Consider the following 21,975-nt stretch of genomic DNA (forward strand, 5'->3'; position numbering starts at 1 on the left):
AGAAGGTCTTTTACACAGAGAAAATATTCACAACCTTATGTTACTTTCCATTTGCTTTTGCAACAGCACTGTGGAACTCTATGACCATCCTCTCAGTTTAAAAGCAGTCTGTCTGATGTTTCTTGTCAACATCTTACAAACACATCAGTTGGTACAGATGGAAGAGAAAGCCCATCACAATGAGATACGTGGACTGCTCAGCCGAATCCTTCAGCTTCAAGTTTACAAGGGTCATTTTATGGCAGTCAATTTCCACATTTCATGAGAAAATTAATTTCTCCCACATTTTTGTAAATATTTTTTCACTTGTTCCAGTTACTGTATACATTACTGCCTGCAATAAATTGAAAGCATAGAGGCCCAAGCAGAGTAGGGCAACAACTGTTCCCCTCTCACCAGGGCACTGTACCACCACGATCAGGAAGCTGTGGTCACACCACACAGACTCGAGATGTCTAGGAGCACATGGCAATTTCAGTTGCTCACTCCTGACAGCACAAAAGCAGAAAGACTAACTGACAGACAAATGCCATGCTGAGTTTCTGAGAGTGCTTCCCATCCAGCTGTGGGTTTGCAGACAGTGGAACTACAACCAGGACGAGCGACTGCAGAACGATCATTTCTTAAACGCCTCTTCTTTTGTTTGCTGCAGACAGAGCCAATACAAAATTAACTACATAAAACTACCTCACACCAATTACACCAACACAAAATTAATCTACAACAACTGCATTTACCATTTCACTTCTCTCTAAGGAACAGCTCTGAACTTCTGATGCAACTCAGGATAAAGCCATTTTATCACAGCACAGATTTTTATTAGCTGGTTCCCACCAAGTGGGCATTGCAGCCTTCTCACACAATGAAATCAGTAACAGAATATTTACTGGAAGCTCAGAAACATGTTTACTTTATATACAAGAAAAACTTATTTACAACAATCAACAGTAAACTATGTACAAAAAAATACAAGAGACATTTCCATGATAACTGTATAAATTAACACAATAAATAGGAGGGAAGCAGGTCCCATTCTTAAGGCACAAAACCTTCTTCCCAAGACTGTACAGGGATTCATTTGCTTCCCTATGCTTCTGACAGGATCACAGGAATGGCGCGGAGACCCCTGAGGAACAACAGTTGGTGGACGGTGATACAGACATGCAGTCACTGCTAACAGTTGTAGAAAAACATCATTTTTCATCCTTTCTTTTTTTTTTTGTTTTTTACAGTACACACATCTTAAGATATAAAATATTTTGTGTAAACAGTCTTTTTAAATCACATAGATAGTATGCACATTTTTAAATAACACTAAAACAACGAACACAGCTTTCCGTACGATTTGGTGCAGAAACGTTCCCAGGATGGACAGTGGAGGCCCCAGCAGGGCTGGAGGCTCTTGCAGTATGGCTGGAGGCTCTTGCAGCAGGCTGGCACCCCTGGGCCCCGAGCCACAGCTCCGCTGTGCTGCAAGGCTCCCGCAGTAGGGCCGCACACTCTGGGCACTACAAGATCCCACACGCAAAACCAGAAGGACTGCATTAGCCTAACAGCCCTCCCTACGGGCAGAGCAGGACATTGCTGATAGCTCCTTCACGAGCCCAAACACCCTCTGGTCTCCACTGCATGCAATCCCACTGAAGCAAATCATCCTAACACAGGGCACGCTATTCCCCAGAACCTGCCATTCAGGGTGAATTTCCAGGGCAGTACCAGACTGAGAGCCAACGTACTGAAAACTCATCCTAGCACGTGGAACCATATGCCCAGCTCACCGCAGACACTGCCCCAGCTCCTTCCAAATCACTGCCAACAGGGAGGGTTGATAAACAGAGGGTGGCACAAAGCTTCCACAAGAGTAGCGTTTTTAGGAGACTAAACATACATGTGATGTGTGCAGTTCTAGCTTCTCTCAAGCTGGTGTTTTACCTGAGACTGCAGGAGAGTCTCTTTTTTTTTTTTTTTTTTTGGCAAAACAGATATGTCTACTGTCTAATCATCTTTCCTGAATTTCTCTCCCACAGAAAAATGATCAGATGCCAGAAGAGGAACTCGGAATAACGTAGCCAGAAGTTCAGCCTGACTGCCTGCTTTGCAGATAGTTCTCACTGATTTTTGACACAAATCATACTAATCTATTCACAAAATCTCTGCAACCGCAATCTGCATTTTTCCCAGTGAGACACACAGAGCTACAACTTTTTGTTAGATATAAACCTTAATACATATTCAAAGGCACTCAGGTTAAATATGGATCCCATTTTCTAGCTCTTAAAAGAAGGTAGAACTCCTTCCCTGCCTTCAGTAAGAAATAGACAGGAATATACTGGCTATGAACGCTTTGATAAAATGTTCACCTACACAAAAAGTATTTGAACCTATCAACAGGACAGAATATAAAAGTAAAAGAAAGGAAGATTGGTCTCTGCAGGAATCATCACCCATAGCACATGGCTAATGGCCTTCAGGCCTCTCCAGATATGGCACAAATGAAGGAACAAGCCTGAACGTAGTAACTCTTTGGATTCCTGTTACTCTGAGCAGGAAAAGTACAGACGAGATGTTTCTAATGAGGCAAGAATCTATCCCCCAGAAACTACGCCAACAAGGCAAGTGCATACTGGTTATACACCTTAAATCATGAGGTTCCCCGGAGAAACTTCACAGCAACAACAACTTCTTCAGCAGGTAAAGGAGCAAACAGAGCTACAGAGCTACAACCTGCCTTGTGCGCCCTGCTGCGCTCTCCGGGGAAACACATGAACATCCTGACCAGGCATGCTCCCGAGGACAGGCAGTGGGCTGCACCTCACTGCCACCAGTGAGGAAGGATGCGTCCTGGGGCTCTACTTAGTGAAGGTTTCTCCTCATTCTCATGCAGATGCTGCTCAGCGTCCCAAACACTTTATGTCTACTATTCTTACTCATCCGATACCTCAGGAATTCAATACAGTAACAGGGTTTTGTACTGATAAAGAAAAAATATGGCCAGGGAAGCAATTGCTGATGTACAGATAGAAGAAACAAATTCAGAGCAAAACTGAACATATTTCTTGCTCAGTCCACAGTATTTATACCAGAAATTTTGCTAGTTTGATGAAGCATGTTTAGTCTTCTGCTAACTTCTCATGAGCAAACCCTGTCAACTCACTAGGCTGAGAGGAAATGTGTGGCTGAATGAGTTAAAAACAGATAGGGAGAGTCAGAATAATCCTTGGTGAAACCTTAAAGAATGCAATGGAGTTTGCCCAGCATGGTATCAGCCCACAACCTTTTGAAACAGACAAGACTTTACATAAAATAACTTGGTTGATTGTTGTTGTGACTACAGAGCTGATGTCAGGTTGATAAAATCCTTAGAAACAACAAAGAAAAAGATGTCCTCAGGAAATTATCTTTCATGCCACTGTGTATGTAACCATTTCTTTGTCTGCAGCCATAGGCGGACAACTGCCACTGTAATAAAAAAAAAAAAGAAACAAAAACCATACAAAATTACAAAGTAATTAAAAATTCCTGCTGTTTCTCCACCTTTACAGCACTGAATATTCCTAAATTCCTTCTGCAGTGATAAACATGGCAATATAATTATGCATGCTGGTCTTCGGGCTTTAACAGTCACCTGACTGGGGTCAGGCAATACAGCGGAAATTTGAAGGCCGTCTAGGAACTCTGATTCAGAGGCACTGATTTTTCCATGCTCCACTGTTGGTGGTACCAAAGACTATTTACCAACATACTCCAGTTTTCATTACGATGCTTGTCCACTCTGTAACAATTCTCTTTATCTCAGGGCTCTTACAGGAGCCCTGATGTTTGACAGGACGATTGCTCTCATGGGGGTACAACCCAGGAGGACTGAGGCACCCTAATCTTTTGGTATCCATCTTGGGGTGAAGGAGCAAGGCAGGAAGAGAAAGAAGCAAGGTGGAAAAGCTGCTAGAACCAAGACAGGTCAAAAGATGCAAGTACTATGAATAGACTGTAATTTTTGCGACAGAAATAGTTTTCTGCAACTACAAGTTGAAGAAAAGCAAGAGCTTTGTTTTCTGTGGCCACGACAGTGGGACCAAATGGACAGCAAGCCACTCCTGGCTCTTGCCAGTCATGCTGCTCCCCACGTCAAAGTGGAACAACTTGTTCCATATCTTACTTCATTACATTACACTTCTTGCATGGCCCAAAAGCTAGTTAGTGTTCCTCTCCCCTTCATTTGGTCTCCTGAAGATGAATGCAGTCAGAGTGGATTTCCTGTAATCTTTTGGCTCTTGAGAATTTTGTCTTTAATTAATGTCAGGAATTTCCAAACAATTGTTTGTGATGCCTGAAAACCTAAACGTTGTACCATTGTGACTGGCTGAAAGAGGAGAGCCAGGCCCAGTGGAAGACAACGCTGTTTTAACCACATGCATTGTTTGTTGCAAGGCATATGGGAGTGAGGATCACTGGGAGTTCATTGGTAAGGGGAGGTCTATACTGGCTTTGAATTTCTGATGCAAATCACATGCAACTACAGGCTTGTTAAAAATGGGTTAGTAAGACACAAGGACAAGCTCCGTCCCACTGAAATGCTCTAAGATACAGGTAAGACATACAGATGAGCAGGAAAGTTTTCAGTTTGAAAAGACTGTCAGATGCTCCTGAACTAAGACTGGCCAATATATCTTTTGCCCTGAATAATTGTACTGTGATGAAGTTATCCAGTAAAGGTAGCTATGTTGCAATTTTCAGGAGTCCTGCACTATCACTGGAACCAGAACTTCCCACATTGGAGGACACGGTTCTTCAAACAGCAAGTGAGTTCTCTTCCGGGAGGCTCTGCCTCAGTGCAGATAAGGTGCCTCTTGACTGTATGCAGCCGTACCCCACAGGAAAAAAGGTAGCACCATGCTTGGTTGATATGAGCTCTGAACAGCTGCAGTTTGGCTGTTCAGTAGAGACAGTTGTGAGCACATCTGCTCTGTGAGGTGACTGCTGTGCAGTTAGTGGGAATGGTAGACACAGGCTGTGAAAACAGAGGCTAAACCTCGCTGACAGGAGTATTCCGGCTCAGCTCCTTGATCCCGTGTAATATTCTCTTCATGTGGCCCACTTTGGTCACACCCAGGTCCTGGAAAAAAAGAGAAAACCTTACCTTAAGAGAAAGTGGGGGAAAAACACCAGGTCACCAAGCAGTGGTTACAAACTAGTCAGCCAGTTACAGAGAGGAGGAAACCAACCAAAAAGATTACAAACTTGATGGTTATATATGGAACCCCAAACCACATGTCAAAAAGCGACCAGAGCATGACAGGGTAAGGAACAGTCACAGAGCAGGAACAGAGCAATGGAGAGAAACAACTGCAGACCATTAGCCAGAAATACAAATTACTTCGACTGTGAAAGGCCAAAGCAGGAGAAAAGAAAGTGCATACAGATCTCAAGGACCTAAGCTTGTAGCCAAACACATGCAGGAAGAACCAACCGATCACTGGTCACATCAAAACACGTGTGAACACTTGGGTGCCATGCAACAAAACACACACTGTAGCTGGATGGCATGCTGAGGAATCAGCTACGCAAATTAGAGCAAAACTCAGAACAGAAAGATGGTTAAAATCACAAATGAAGATCCAAGGGCCACTCAACAAATGCTATGCACTACTTTATGACAAAATATTTTCCTGCTATATGCAAGTCACTAGAATGATGACAAAATTATTTTGCACATGCAAAGAACCATCACTTTCAATTTCCTCTGCAGAGAAAGCATCTCCTGACGAGAAAAGTTGTACAACGTGCTTATTATTTCAAAGATTCTCTCAATCTAGCAGTGTCATCAAAGACCATGACCATTTTTTCTTGTAACAAAGAAATGCAATGATCTATTTAGTCCAGTGACTACAACTTAAGACCCAAATTTTCCAAATCGCAGCATGTTCTGCAAAGATGGTACAGCAGCTGAGAAGTTGAAAATCCCATTCCATCATCAAAATCGGAGACTCTCAAGAACACTTTCTGCAATCTGTGTGGACTTCTCCAGGAAGCTGTGAAGAATTAGACAGCTGGTCTCTCAACTAACTGTTCTACCTCCCTGCTACTAAACATCAGGTGACCTGAAATGGTGAGAAAATAAAACAAGGCCACAATGAACCCATTCATCTTGCCAAGGCATGTGGAATGAACAGTGGGCAGACAGTTTCCAAGCACATTCAGCACAGAAGGTCATGCAGATGCAGCTGGCTATTTCTGATGAGCCAATCATGAAAGTACCTTGAGGTCCCTCCGTTCGAGGTGCAGGAGCTCAGAGCCCCGGACGTCATGCCGGATGAAGATATCCTTATACTCACAAAGACTGAGATGCTCAAGCCAGGCCGCAACCTCCTCCGTTCCCCAGAGGTGAACTGTTAGAGATGGAAAAGCAGGAGTGCATTGAGTACCCAGAATCCCAGAAGAGAGTGAGAGGTGAGGACACCATCAGCACTCAGTGCCAGAGAAGGAGGGCAAGCAGTACACAGCCTCAAACCAAAGAGAGGGCAAGGACTGGTAGCACAACCTACAGTCTCAAACAAAGGAGGTAGGGCAGAGTAAGATCAGAGGTATTCTCTTAAGCAGAGGCTATAGCTGTAGTAAAGCCAGGAGGAAGCACATGCTTGTTCTGACAGGATTGGATAAACTTTTTAAAGTTTACCCCCATGTTTATGAGTAAAATCATGAAATTCCTCTGCTTACAAAACAACAGAGTCATAAAATGTATAAAAAAGAATCAACCACAGGTTAGTTTGCTATTATGTATGAACACTTGTGGTCTATAAACAAAGTGGCAACCTCTCTGCCTGAAGTCTGAGGGAGAGAGGAAGAGCTTGGACTTCCACCTTCTTGCACAGCCTCTAAATAAGAGACAAATAAAGTTCCCAAATTCTGGGGGGCAATGGATGAGCACCAGCACATTAGACAGAAAGAGACTGTACCCACAATTCCATGGCAGAGGACAGTACCCAGGAACCCACAGAACAGACAGTATTTCTGAATTTCAGAAGAAGAAGGTCTTCATAAGCACAATATAAACCAAAAATCAACTAACCCAATTGGAGAGAAAGTGTCTTGACTGACAATTTTATGATTCATGGCCAGTTTTTATCTACTGACCAGGAGGATTAAAGGTCAGGGTTGCACCTGTGGTGATGCTGATCCCCTTAGACATGAAACCTGATTAAAGCCTGAAGGTGAATCAATGAAAGAAACATCATTAACCGTATCACAGAGAATCAGCAGTGAAAAGACTGGAGTTATGCGGACTTGGGCTCCACAGTCGTTTTGATACCTAAAATGCCAAAATACTCAAATTCACTGCACTAAGCACCCTCTAAAATGCCCCTGAAAATGGCCAGATGTAGGCAGAATTCTTCAGAGGGTACCTCCTGTTTCTGCTCAGGAATACCTGTTTAGTACTGGGGGATCATGACTCAGACAGAACAGAACCATAAACTACTTTGCCATGTGAAAAAGACATTATACTCAAAGAAAAGGCAGATAAGATGCAAGTGAAACAGAAGAGGGAGAGAACATGAGAGGAAACACAGAATGGGTAGGGTTGCAACCCCACTAGTGTGACAGAGAGAGACAATGAATGAGCAGACTTGGTACCCGGCAATCCCATGCTACTATGAGTCTCCTTATTTTTGTTGTTTTTCTCCTTTTTAAACTTGGTCACCAGACGGAATTTGCCACTGCGGCTGCGTTTAGAATAATCCAGCATCTGGTTCTATAGGAACAAAAAGAGAAAATCAGGAAAACATTCATAGGTCCCCCTGCAACAAGTAAAGTCAAGCTCAGGTCCATAACTCTTGTAAAAGAGGAAAAAAACTTCTAAACTCATTCTGACCAAGACAGAGAAGGAAACAGAGAAAGTTGATCCCATGTCAGTCAAAGGACATTGGCAGGAAATCACTTTCTCTAGCCTTAGGGAGTCAAGTTTCCTTCTTAATGATCTTTTCTCATATCAGCTCTATATTCACAGAAAGGCACACAACAAACTAGTGAAAAAGAGAATAGCTAGGGAAATACAGCCTTGGTCCTCCTCACCTCCTCATCACAGGGCTCCATAAGCTGCCACAGCCAAGGGATGTCTGCCAGTTTCCTCAGCTGGAGGTCCATGTCTGCCAGGGCTGCTTGGAGTTGCTCCTTCTGGGGAGGATCTAATTGCTGGATCAGAAACGGAAGCAAAGCAGAGTGAAAAGCCACATGGTGGAATGTATAGTCATGCCTTTTGTCTTGAAATTCCTTGCTAAACAGAGCAGTTCCTCCTTTTAAAAGGAAGTGCACAGCAGTCACCCTGCCCAGACATCACCAAGTTCATAATCTGTACCTTTTCTGAGCTCCAAACTTGGAGCAAACTAGCCTGACTGCTCATTATACTAATGTAACAACACCATCCTAATTCCTGGATGGAATTCATTTGGAAGTCATTTTCATCCTGGAAGTCATTTTCATTGACTTGTTACAAAGAAGACAAAGACCAGCAAAACATTGCTTGCCAAGGCCACAGTATGAGATGAGAAAAAGTGAGAGGCTGCTTTACTCCTGCTTTGTGCTTCTTACCAGCGCCATCTTGCCCGCCAGCAGCAGCTCTGTCTCATTATGCAGGGCTTTGACATTATTCACCATCTCTACAACAAGGCTGCAGTTCAGGCCCTGCGGGGAAGCAATTCATGCGCAAATTAAGCCTGGAAATGCAGAGGTCTGAGCAGTCAAAGGAAGAAGTCTTAGAGAAGCAAGCCCTACTTTTGGTCAATCAGAAAGGGAGACCAAGAGCTATGGAACAAGGACAAAATGAAGATGCCAAGTGAGTGAAGTACCTCTGTAGACTTGGATTTAGCGTAGACTTTGTCCATAGACTTGGAGCTGGCATTGACAGCATGGGCAAGCTCCTGTTCCATGTCCTGATAGGATTGGGCTATTTCCCGAATGCTAAAGAGAGAATTACAGATTGCATCAGCATACGCTCAAAGCAGAGATCTTTTCTGACTGGGTATCTCCTTTAATACCCATCTGACTGACAGGAGCAGGGATAAAGCATGGGAGAGGTACAGGCTCTGGCAAAGCAGGGCTGTTTTCCCTGCTACAGTGAGCATGCATACGCAAAGCAAGGCAGATTTCACATGCACAACTCCAGATGCATATTCAATTCTGCACACGAGTTAGGATCAGTTTGAAATATGATCCAGACATTTTAATATGACCATAGTGATGTGAAAGGCAGCTGCACACACTGCAGTTTAATTAACACTTTACTGATGAGACTCTGGGCATTTTCCCTCAGAGGCCCAGACCAAACAGCAGCATGTCCGAGTAAAGGATGAGCAGATGAGCATAAAGTGACTTCTTCCAGAAATCTCTGCTGGGCATCATGGTTACAAGAACCCAGCTTGTCAACTGAGCTCTTAAAGAGGACTTTGTTTCACTTCTGATAACAATCATTGACATTCAAAGCCATTGGGTTGTTTCAAGATTAAATGATCCGTGATTGCTCGTGAAAGTGATACATTTTGTTCAGGATGACCTATGACAGTTTATACAACTTCAATCCACATGCAGCCAGGACAGTGCATAATGAAAGAATGGTACCCCAGCGACATGTACCGGCACTGCCCAAGAGAAGAGTGAACAGAGTCTCCAGGAACAGGGTGTCAGACAAGAACTTTGGGCACCCACGAGGGCTCTATTCACTAAAAGCAAACTGAGACCCACCTGTGGATCAGAGCACCTGCAGCTTGACCAAATTGGTTGATCTGGGTGGATTCTTCTTCCGACATGATCTCTGGTTGCAGTGAGAAAGAGGAGGGTCGGGACAACTCACATTTCTGTTTGTCCTCCCAGGACTTCAGGGTGCTCTCAAATGCCTAAAACCACAGCAAGCAAACTATAAGACACCTTATGTATCTCCTATAAAAAAACAAGGCTCTAAGTGCCAATGACTGTAAAACACTTTTCTTTGGAGGACCCAGTTGTTCAGCTGCTTGTAACTTTGCTAACTTTAGCTATTTGGGTTGAAATTTTCTATGCCACGTGCTTGCCTTGGTTTCATTTTTACTTAAGCCTTATTTTAGTCAAAATCATTAGGCCACTTCTGCGGACCAGACCAGAAAAATCCACCAGTTTACTAGTGGTGGCAGCCTTTTCTTTGAGTACCTATGTTGCCTCTATACCTTGAACCAGAAACCAGAATTTTGACATGTATGCCCAAGGAAGAGCCTTTTGTTATTCAGTAAAAACCCATCCAATTCAACTAATTACAAGCTTTGTGGGAAGGAGGGAGCAACAGTATTAGTGCACATCTCTTCAAGTGACATCTTGGAGCTGGAAATCAAAAATGTTCAAGACTCCTCCTTATCTGGAAGTAAACTGGGCTTCCCCAGTAATTGGTGGACTAGCAGCTGAACTCTGAGGCAGAACCTGTCCCACTTGCACTCTTACTGATCCTCTTGCTGCCATCAGCTAGTGCTTCAGAAAAAAAAGAAAAAGAAAAACACATCCAATGCAGAAGGCTCAAAATTGGATATGGTGAGAAGGAAAACTGACATGTAGAGCCTCAGGGCAAGGAGAGATGAATCGAGTGCAAGAAATGGGAAGACAGAAGATTAGATGAGAGAAGGCACTATGGGAGAGGAAGACTGAAACAGGAAGCAGAATTCAGAGAAGGGGAGGATAAAGATCAGGAGTGCACAGCATTCATGGGGGAAAAAAAAATCAGCATCTGGAGAGCCGGAAAATGAAAGGAGACTGAGTGTGATGGGTGGGGGAAAGGGAAAGAAAATAGTAGTCATGGATCCTGGTCCTGGGAATTCAAATGAGATGACTACAGAATAGGTAAGGGGCACAGGACTAGAGGGAGAGGAGATGGATGTCTGGAGAGGAGATCCAGTATCTACTAGAACACGACTGCCATGGGGACAACCCAACGATCTGAAGACACATCATTTTCCTGCATCTGCAAATACTTGTGAAGACCTGTGGTAAAGCATTCCTTTCCCCTACTGCTTCTCATATAGGACAAAAACAAGCTCCGCCAGCTCTGTACAAGCTATCTGCTGATCTCAGCCTTGCTGATGACTCTTCAGTGGTCCAGAGGAGGCCATGAGGGAATCTGAGTTTTTCCATCTTCTGCTTAGGAAACCAAATATCCCAAATCACATTTGAAAAATGCTACCAAAGGTACAGGGTCACCAACTCAAAAAGAGGACCCCACTTCATCTACTGCATAGGACAGACTGGCTCTGTGAAGGAAAGGGTGTGCAATGGTGACCACAAGGACTGCAGGAGAATCAGGGATAAGCCCATGGTCAACATGAGAGCTAAATGCTGCTCTGCAAACTTGCAACTTGCTCCTCAGTGGCAGTTCCATGCCTGCAGAACCTGGTTTGCAGGCAGGGAGGAGTGGGGTAGCACAATCACAGCCATGGCTTCAGCTGGTCCAACACACACAGCATGCTCACTAGGGACTCGTGTGTCCTGTCTGCCTTTTGTGCGTCACTCTTCTTTCCCACTGTACCCACACGTAGGCTGCCTCTCCTTTTCTCTCTCCCACCTTTACAGCAGGAATTCTGTTCCACTTGACTCTGTGCTATCTCCTTCGTTCATCCCACTCCCCTTCGAGGTTCAATGTGACATTGCAGAAGCTTTCCGTCCCTCCAGGGAAGAGTCTGCTTGCTATTCCCTTCTCCTCCTCTCCCCACCATCCACACCAATACCCAATGTTCTCTCCCAGCTCAAGAGGTCTTGGGTATTTCCCTGTCCTACCATGACAGGGGCTCTGTAGTCCCACTTTTGCTTTCTTTTCACACTATCATACTTGTAACTTCCTGCCAGGGAATGTTTCCAATCTGTATCTGGCTGCTTTTCCTTTTTTCCTCTTGGTTGTTCTCTCATTTCTTGTTATTCAGCAGGTGAGTCCTCTGTGGAGGACTTCAGTTTGCTCTGGAAACTGGGTAAAGGCATATTATTCTGCGAATTTTTAAGAACTTCTATCAACCAAACTGTTTATCCACATAAAATTACATAGTTGGGGTAGAACCATAAGCCTGTCTGTACCACAGCAATACCTTTATCCTTTCCTTTAGCTTCCCACCATTCAGTAGTACATTAAAATGGCAAGGACACTTCCTTATATGCTGGTACTTATCAGGTATATTTGAGAATTAGGAGATCAGACAGACACAGACTGATGAACGACGCATGAGACACTGCTTTTCTTGGTCAGCGAGGTATAAGCCACATACTGAACAATAATGAGAAATTAAGATATTGAACAGCTGAATCTAGACATTCCACAGCACTCAGCGAGTCAGGCATCCTGTGGGAAAAACAGCATGCAAGTATGTTAAGAAATGTTGTGTCACAGGGCACCTAGAAAAGGATGCAAAATAAGCTTGCAGAAACCTTACTTATTTGATTTCCCGATTAGTGAACGCAAGTTTAGCCATGTTCTTTCCAGAGGGTTTTATAATGTGTAGCAAAACATAATTCCTACATCCACCAAGATAATCATTCATATGTGGCCACTGACACGCTCCAGGAACATGTAACATCAGAAGCATGAGTACAGTGTATCCAAGGCTGTTCTTACCCTGTCTCGGGTCAGGGTCTGTGCCCTGTTCTTATGAACAATCCAAATGTAACCTGGAGGCTGGATCCAGGCTTCTCCATCCACTTGTACAGGAACTCCCTCTTCTCCCAGGATTGCTATCTTCACAGTCCGACACTGCAAGAAGTGATTGCATTACAGCTCTAAAATGCTGTTTTTTTCAAAAGCATGAGACATGCTCTCTTTCTTTCCAAAACATTTCCCCAAGTAGTGCATTTTTGCATATTTGCATATTTACAGGCATTATTTGCTATGTCTTTGGATTAACCTGTATTTGAATTGCTAATCTATCTCCTACCACAATGAAAGCTAGCAAACGATTCCATGCACCAATTGCCCCTGAACACACACCTTTTCAACTTTGGTGGACGTTCTTTCCGTGGACAGAACAGAGCAGAAAGGAGGGCTTTACAGACTGAAACTGGCAAAAACATCACGCACTGGAGATGGGGGAGGCAAGCAGAGCTCACAAAAGCAGCTGATACCTGTGCAATCCGGTGATGCTGTAGGTTTATCACTCGTGACACTGCCATCTGCATGCTACCAAACACGGCTACCACCTCCAAAATCTTGTCATCAAAGGAAGGGGCTGTAAATGTCTAGTCAAATACAAGGGAGAGAGAATTCAACTGACATACTGCTCTGATAGGGAGGTTTCCTTTTCCCCACTGGTGCACAATTGGTGCTTAATCTGTATAGAATTAACAATGAGACTAGAAGGTGAAGATTTGCAGTGACACAGGAAAGAGAAAAAAGAGCCTCAATATTCCAACTGTGCTGCCAATGGCAGCTAAAGAATAAGTCCAATACAAAGACTGTAGTCACAAGGGAATAATTCTTCCTATAAGAGTAAGCACTTACTCTTTCATTTCAAACAATACAATGTTTGTGAGTGGATCTAACTGCCTTTGCCTTCAAGGGGCTTTACTCCTCAGACAGCATGAGGGGAGAAGGCCAATTTAACACATTTCCTGGAAGTCTAAATGCCCTGGACAGCATCCGGTTCCTTTCTGAGTCACTATGGATTGCTTGGGTGCATAGCTGCTGAAGATTGGCCTTTCGGTATCCTATCCACCTCACAGAGAAAGTACATGCAGACAGGCTCCTTGTTGTCTTCTTCCAAGCACTATGGGACAGTTGGGGGCTATGACTCCAGAAGCAACACTAAGTTAAAATGTTTCTTGGACTGTCTTAGGAAATACTCACATCATCTTCCTTGGTTCCCCCCCAGAAGTTGGTGCCTCCTGCATAGCTGGGAATGTTGAGTACGGCAATTCCCTGGAGACTGGGCAAAGGGATTGGCCTCCCATCACACTGTACAGAAAAAAAGGTATCATTACTCTCAGCACAGCAGTAGAGAACCCCTCCAACCACAGCATATGCTCTGCAACTGGAAACAGCCTGCACAGCTTAGCAATAAATTAATTCAGGTTTCTTCAGTTTATTCTGATTCTGTGGGTAGCGACCTGATTTAGTGGGTGATGTCCTTGCCCATGGCAGGGGGGTAGGAAATAGATGACCTTTAAGGTCCCTTCCAACCCAAGCCATTCTATGATTCTCTGTCTATCAGAGTAGAAGAATGTATTCATTCATGTCTCGTGAATCACCTCTCCTCTGGTAGACACAGGTTTTAGAGAGACTTGCTTCTCTTCCCCAAACAGGAATCACAGAGTCACAGAATCACAGAACTGTAGGTGTTGGAAGGGACCTCCAGAGATCATCGGGTCCAACTCCTCTGCCAAAGAAGGTTCCCTAGGGCAGGTTGCACAGCTAGGCGTCCAGACGGGTCTTGAATATCTCCAAAGACTCCACAACCTCCCTTGGCAGCCTGTCCCAGTGCTCCGTCACCCTCACTGTGAAGAAGTTCTTTCGCATGTTGGTGCAGAACTTCCTGGGCTCCATTTTGTGGCCATTGCCCCTTGTCCTGTCTCCACAAACCACTGAAAGGAGGTTGGCCATATCCCTCTGTCTCCCACACTTCATGTATTTACAAACATTGATAAGATCCCCCCTCAGTCTTCTCTTCTCAAGGCTGAACAGAGCCAGGTCTCTCAGCCTCTCCTCATAGGGGAGATGCTCCACGCCCCGTATCATCTTTGTGGCCCTCCGCTGGACTCTTTCCAGGAGATCCCTGTCTTTTTTGTACTGGGGAGCCCAGAACTGGACACAGTACTCCAGGTGAGGCCTGACCAGGGCAGAGTAGAGCGGGAGGATCACCTCCCTTGACCTGCTGGCCATGCTCCTTTTAATGCACGCCAGGATCCCATTGGCCTTCTTGGCCACCAGGGCACACTGCTGGCTCATGGCCAACCTGTCGTCCACCCTCTCCAGCAGGTCGTCCCCCAGCCTGTACGTTGCAGTTGCTCCTTCCCAGGTGCAGGACTCTACACTTGCTCTTGTTAAACCTCATTTGGTTTCTTCCTGCCCAGCTCTCCAGCCTGTCCAGGTCTCGCTGAATGGCGGCACAGCCTTCTGGCTTGTCAGCCACTCCTCCCAGCTTTGTGTCATCGGCGTACTTGCTGAGGGCGGACACTATTCCCTCATCAAGGTCGTTGATGAAGATGTTGAACAGGACCAGACCCAGCACCGACCCCTGGGGAACACTGCTAGTCACAGGTCTCCAGCCGGACTCTGCGCCGCTGATCACCACCTTCTGAGCTCAGCCAGTCAGCCAGTTCTCAACCCACCTTACTGTCCACTCGTCTATCCCACACTTTCTCAGCTTTGTTAGCAGGATGTTGTGGGACACAGTATCAAAAGCCTTGCTAAAGTCAAGGTAGATGACATCCACTGCTCTCCCCCCATCTACCCAGCTTGTGATGCCCTCATAGAAGGCAACAAGGTTGGTCAAGCAAAACAGGGTACACCAGAGGCCTGGCAGAGCCTGTTGGTCTATTCGTCTAGACGGGCGTAAAACTTCTGAAAAACCTACACAGTCTCTGTGATAAGGGTCTCCTCTTACAAAACTACTTGTTTATGCTGTCAGTGGGCCATACAAGAATATTTTCCTGTTTGATCCACATTACAGCACAGTTAAATTAGCAGCTTTCTTCCACACCTACGGACTAAAATGTTTTTACAAGAGACATCAAATGTAAGGTAACAATCCTATCTATGCTGAATACCTTGTTGGGGATGGCTACTGCATTGCAACAAGATGACACTTCTTTTATCAGCTGAGAATACAAGTTATCTTCCAGAACCAAGAAGAGCTACTTTGAGCTAGGTGAGACAGAGCAAGTATATTGTATCAAGCAGGCAAAAAAAAATGCCCTGAGAATCACCCTGCCAAAATCCAAGTGTCTGAAGGAGATGCAATTAGGTACCGCAGTTTTAGCAACAGATGGATGTGCTAGTTCCTCACCTCCAGCAACACTTTCTGCTCCAGGTTTTTATATGTTCTGTGCAGCAGCTCCTTGGTCCCCAATACTCCGTACCACATCATGTTTTTAGTACGACTTCTAAGGGGGCAAAACAAAAGAGAAAAGGTCAGGACTGGCATTTAGCTGTTCACTTAGAGGTAAAATAGCCTATATAGTTTGAAATGGTACCTCCTACATCATAAAACACAAATGTTCCTTGCTTCCAAAAGGGTCAAGCACTCAAAATGGTCATAGATTATGCTAGGAAAATATTCTTCTTAAAAAAAAATCACGTAGGAATTGAGGATGACTGAGTAACACACATTACCAGACACATACAGATTCCCCAGCACAGAATCGGTCAGTTTCATACAACAGGGCATCCACAACGTTTCGCGGTATCAGCTCAAATAAGCATAGCAAATGTACCAGTCCCAGGCTATACAGAACATCCTGTACTTGCCCAGATATGCAAAAGTGCAAAGCCTGTGAATTATACAGTGGTTTGTATTAAGTTAGGATCAAGGCCAAAATCAACCTCTGTGGTGCTGAGATGTGATTGTTTCTGAGCCAAACATCAAGTCCAGGAGAAAAACCTGTGAGTGAGATCATGAAGTGAATAGAACCAATGCACTGAATCCACACTGATGCACCTAGTCAAAGATCTTATACTATCCAGAACAGCATAACAAATCAGTAATAAATCAGTAACTTATCCCCTTCATCATGATTTCAAACCCTGAAGATGATGCAGACGAGATTGATGATGTAACTATTCAGCACACTTTTAGACAACTGGCTTCAAAAGCACCCATGAAAACATGAAGTGGTCAGAAGCGGTCACTTCCGGTCAAAGGTCAGTCAATGAAAAACCCACCTGCACTTCTCTGGGTGCTCATCACGTTTGTTGTTGAAATCCAAAGAAATCTTCGCATCCAGTCCAATTCCAAAGTAATTATTCATGACACACTTCTCTGTGTAACATTCACTGTCAAACAAAAGAAAAAACACTAAACTCCCATCCCTAAGTCTACATACCACTTGGTATACATCTCACTTGCCTCCCTTGGCTACCTTGTATAAAAATGTGAAGAACAAGATGGCTGTATGCCAACACGTCAGATAAACACTGCTGGGAGCTGCCTAAAACCCACAAGGAATACCTTAAAAGTTGCTGTTGAGCAGGGTCCCTGGCCTGCAGCCTCTGACCATAGCCAGAAGATCTGTAGAGGAATTCTCCCCTTGCCACCAAAACATACACTGAAGTCTACACTCGATTTACAAAAAGCTATGCTCCTGGTCACTGGGGTTGTGTAAAAGGACTCAGAAAACCTTAGCAATGCTAATTGCTAAAGCATGTATGTTAGGTGTTACTTACAGACAGCTTGTCAAATAAGCTCAAAAGTGTCCACTCAGGGGCAAAGTAATCTCAGGGGCACTGAGATTAGGAAAAAATATTTAAGTGTGTACTAACTGAATTTTTACTGTTAAACAGTTTAGCAGAAACAGCTTGAGAAAGTGTTCATATCACATCTCCCACGTGTCTCCCACAATGTGGCCTGCCCATGAGCTTTCTTTGGCCTCCATGCTGGAATGGTGCTAATTCCCCCACAAGTTACTGCATACTCACTGGAAGCTGGAGTCATCCCTGAGTGGTGGGAGAAGACTGGTCTGAATTTAATTCTCTCACCTAAAACCTAAAAATCTTCTTCTTTGAGTCTGATATGTCACTGTATGTCTAACTACGTAAGTTGATCCTCACTGGCATCAGCATATGAATTCATTTACATAACTCTAGGTTGCTGCAGTCAATTATTTAGCTCTCTAAACTAATCTAGTTCTCACAGCACAATGCTGAGGTTCATTTGGAAAGACCCACTCCCTTCAACATCCTGAGCATACTCACAGATTTTCAGGCTCAGAGTTGAAGGGATCAGCATGGATCAACAATCGACTGATGACAGAGCTCCCAGGCAAAGACCCAGACATGCCGGCACGGATATCTGTAGGAAAATTGACAATTGGGAAGACTGTGATAACAATAAACAGAAAACGTAATTTGAATCTCAGAATATATTAACTCCAGTCACTCACTGTGGAAAGCAAGTAGCAATAGTGCTTTCTTCCACTCCAGAAGGGTTAGCACTCTCAGTAAAGAGAAGGTTTTCTAGGGTTGCCTATGGGGTTTTGGAGTGACAGGATATCCCGAAGCCAACAGTGCATGTGAATGGGAAATAGGAGTGTATTCACTGCAGTAGCTATGTGCTCCAGGGTGGGACATGCAACATCCTTGCTTCAAGGAGCAGAGGGAAAGAAGGAGGACTGAAATTATTCTCCAAGTCACTCAAGGATTACTGCCTCCTGCTTCTAAAATTATTAGCTGGCAACACACAAATATGAGCTTTTTCAGAGAAAAAGGAAATGGCCTGCTTCCAGAAGAAACAGTTTGAACAAGTAAATTGGGGGAAGAGGTGGAAGGACAGCACTGCAGTGATGCGGAGAAGCTGCAACACAAGATGCATGAGGCGGGAATTATGCATATATGCTGGATCTGTGTATTATCCAGTGACTTCAGCTTTCACACAAGGGGACTGCTGCTCCCCATCCATGGCTGCCACTCTTTAGAAACCTCTCTCAGCCACCTGGCACCCTACCAGCATTCTCAAGGTCCCTTAGAGCTCAGAATATCTTTGTAATCGATATCTAAATTCTGCCACTGCACTGTGTTAATAAAAATCTGTATTTAGGTTTTCTCAGCTGCAAATTGATAACTATTACTAATTCCTTCAAGTCTCCACTGTTCAACTCTAGTGGAAAGTTACCTACAAAGGGATTTCTCTCCAAGTGGACCCAGCAAAAGAACATCAGGCAGAACAATTTTGTGTTTTCATGCAGAGAGTTAAGCCTGTGCTGTTGTCACCCATACTACATTTTGCTGCAAAAATGGGAAGTGGTGGGTATAACACTCACTTGGATAGAGGATTTTTGTGTTCAGCATTGGCAAGTTGTCCCGGTTTCCTGTCTGGGGAGGAAGAGATGCAGAGCTGCCCAGTGACAAACTTCCTTTGTTTATTTGTCTTTCGCAAGGAGACTTGGACGCTGTAAAACACAACACAAACATTGCTATTGACAAACATGACGTGATTCAGGCCAGCACATAACAACACAGCCCAAGCATCAAGACTGGGCTACGAATCACTCAACAGCAAAACACTCTAGCCACTGTAAAATGAACAGCTGACAGAACAAGTCAGTAACAGACAGAGATGTGGCATATGTTCAGTCGGAAAACCTCACAGATTGGAGGTACAGAAATACGACTCTGCAAATATTAGAAATGGAGATGAGAAAAAGCTGGTGACAGCAGCACAACAGACAGGGTAGTTGGCTCCCAATCCATACGCACTAGGTTTCAAGTATACTTGGAAATTACTCACGTAACACAGTTATTAAACCAAACTGGCTTCTATTCTCTGTCATCTGCAAAAGCTGGCAGGGGCTTACAGAGAAATGTCATCAGGTAGATGACATGAAAAATGCTCAAGATCATCTTTGTCCAAGCACCAAAAGCCAAGAGAATGCAGATTACTGCTAAATTAAAAAAAATAAATACCTGAATGCTAGTTGCCATATGCTAAGACCACAAACCAGCAGCCATCAAAAATGTATTGAAACTGCGTGCAGTTCTGGGCACCACAGTACAAAAAGGACATGAAAATGTTGGCGAGTGTCCAGAGAAGGGCTACAAAGATGGTGAAGGGCCTAGAGAGGAAGACGTATGAGGAGCAGCTGAGGTCACTTGGCCTGTTCAGTCTGGAAAAGAGAAGGCTGAGGGGAGACCTCATCACGGCCTACAGCTTCCTCACAAGAGGGAGCGGAGGGGCAGGCACTGATCTATTCTCTCTAGTGACCAGCGATAAGACCCGAGGGAATGGTGTCAAGCTGCCACAGGGGAGGTTCAGGCTGGATATCAGGAAGAGGTTCTTCACTGAGAGGGTGGTCGCACACTGGAACGGGCTCCCCAGAGACATAGTCACTGCACCAAGCCTGTCGGAGTTCAAGAAACATTTGGACTGTGCTCTTAGTCACATGGTCTGAATTCTTGGGTAGACCTTTGTAGTGCCAGGAGTTGGACTCGATGATCCTTGTGGGTCCCTTCCAACTCAGGATATTCCATGATTCTATGATAGCGTGTATGATGCACAGGGTTGCACACAGTGCAAAGAGTAGCATCTGAGGCTTAGAGCAATCATGCAAAAATGAGAGAAAAACAGGACTGGCAACAGTGTAACACTGTTACACGCAAGATCTGCATGGTGGCAGCCCCAGAGTACCTTTCCGTTGGTTCCTCACTTTGGACACTCCATAGCTGCTGCTGTGTGATGACTGCAGGGAGATTTTATCCTCATTCCTTAACTCCTTGCCCTCTTCAGAAGCTGAGAGGCTAAGGAGGAAGCCTTCCTGCTCCTGAGTCTGGGCATTTTGTTCATCTACGGCTGCAAAGAGAGAGAAAGTAGGTGGTTACTTCACAACTTTTCCATCAAGAAACACCTCCCACTGACAAAAATAACAACAGAATGAGACTCTAAAGGTCCTGACTCTTTAAATGAAAGAATAGGAATATAGGAAAGCTTTCCTATATCATTTGTCTCACCTAAACCCAGCTCTGAAGGGCTTTTGGAACTGGGATGGTTTAGCCTTCTGTTCTCTCTGCTGAGATCTTCAGCAGCGAGGTTCTAAGTAGAAGTGTCTGACTTAAACTTTAAGCCTTTTAGTCGGGCTTTCCACGATGTGAACTGTGCTACAGTTGATGGGCTTCCATTTAATCACATTTAGATGCCAGAAATTCTAACCAGAAGGACAATAAATGATAGATTAAACTGAATTTTTTGTTTGCTTGATCTGCGCTAGGACAATAGGATAGGTCACTTGAAAAGGACACTTGGACACACATCATCAGGAGGAAGAAAACAGTAGTTGGTAAAAAACAATACAAACAAAATAATCAAATTACATACTTCGGAAGAAGAAAAACAGTTTGGATAAGTTGAACAACTGGAGTAAGTGGAGTTTGCCCAAGAGCTGGCAAGAATTAAATGCTAGCATGTTGCCTAAAGAAATCAAAACTTCCTTTCTTCTTTCCTTTCAACAGTCCTCCCCAGCAAGCCCTCACAGAATGCAACCGATTTACCACCTCACTGCTTCTGAAGGGTGACAAGCCCCCTCCCCTTCTTTCACACTCTCTTCCCCTTCTTTGTGCTGATTCTGCAGTTCATCAAAACTATCCACAAGGAAATCCAACCCACTAGCCCGGCAGAAAAGTAAAACTTCTTGCTGAATTAAGCAAATTGGCTGGGCTCCAAAAGAACTCCAAAAAGCATCAAATCAGCATAAGATAAGCAGCAGCAAAGTGGGGCAGCAATGAAGTCAGGACCTCTACTTCACCAGAAGCAGGCTGTCTGCTCAACTTCCATCACTTCATATAACTTCACCTTCAGGGTAGGTTGTATACAACATTGCCGTGCTGGAAATCCAAGTAACATTACAATGATCTACAACTTACTGCATAGTTGTTCTTCACAGTGCACATTTCGGTGCGCATGGACATCACATCTGCAACTTCAATGCTTTTATCTCTGGTAATAAGCTATTAAATACTTCCTTTAGTCTGAGTTTAACATCACTGAGTTTATGACTAACATCTGTGACACTGACGCCTTTCGAAGGAAATGAAACTCTGAGCTACAGGGGTGAATGGCTGGGGAGAGATAAGGGCCAAGATGGGAGAAGAGGGTCACCTTCCCTGGTATTTAACATAGTAACAGGATTGATTTGCATCAAGGTACAGTATTATAATGTTTTCCCAGTAACAAAGCTCATTTAAGAAATTCCTGCTTTCTGTTGCCTCTGTGCTACAGTTCATTGCCCCTTCATTTGTACCACTGCACTGTTTTACTGGGCTGTACTATAAAGGGATTGCTGAAACAA

General features: G+C 44.2%; 1 protein-coding gene across 7 annotated transcripts in view; it reads right to left on the reverse strand.

Moving 5' to 3' along the window:
- Positions 1–665: 665 nt before the first annotated feature.
- DGKD (diacylglycerol kinase delta) overlaps positions 666–21,975 on the reverse strand; it is a 65,472-nt gene continuing 44,162 nt past the window's right edge. For 6 of the 7 annotated variants that reach the window (XM_035544408.2, XM_035544412.2, XM_035544413.2 and 3 more), the window contains 15 exons: positions 20,322–20,483; positions 18,958–19,086; positions 17,894–17,990; positions 16,865–16,975; positions 15,990–16,086; positions 13,832–13,939; positions 13,111–13,224; positions 12,608–12,742; positions 9,733–9,884; positions 8,841–8,952; positions 8,584–8,676; positions 8,068–8,187; positions 7,630–7,747; positions 6,256–6,386; positions 666–5,113 (listed from right to left, as the gene is read on the reverse strand). In XM_035544408.2, the coding sequence (XP_035400301.1) occupies positions 5,024–5,113; positions 6,256–6,386; positions 7,630–7,747; positions 8,068–8,187; positions 8,584–8,676; positions 8,841–8,952; positions 9,733–9,884; positions 12,608–12,742; positions 13,111–13,224; positions 13,832–13,939; positions 15,990–16,086; positions 16,865–16,975; positions 17,894–17,990; positions 18,958–19,086; positions 20,322–20,483 (1,769 nt within the window). In that variant the 3' untranslated portion in view covers positions 666–5,023. The remainder of the gene's footprint in view (positions 5,114–6,255; positions 6,387–7,629; positions 7,748–8,067; positions 8,188–8,583; positions 8,677–8,840; positions 8,953–9,732; positions 9,885–12,607; positions 12,743–13,110; positions 13,225–13,831; positions 13,940–15,989; positions 16,087–16,864; positions 16,976–17,893; positions 17,991–18,957; positions 19,087–20,321; positions 20,484–21,975) is intronic. The other variant, XM_050712441.1, reaches the window with a different exon arrangement.

The sequence above is a fragment of the Cygnus atratus genome, chromosome 9, assembly GCF_013377495.2.
Source record: "Cygnus atratus isolate AKBS03 ecotype Queensland, Australia chromosome 9, CAtr_DNAZoo_HiC_assembly, whole genome shotgun sequence".
Classification (NCBI taxonomy): domain Eukaryota; kingdom Metazoa; phylum Chordata; class Aves; order Anseriformes; family Anatidae; genus Cygnus; species Cygnus atratus.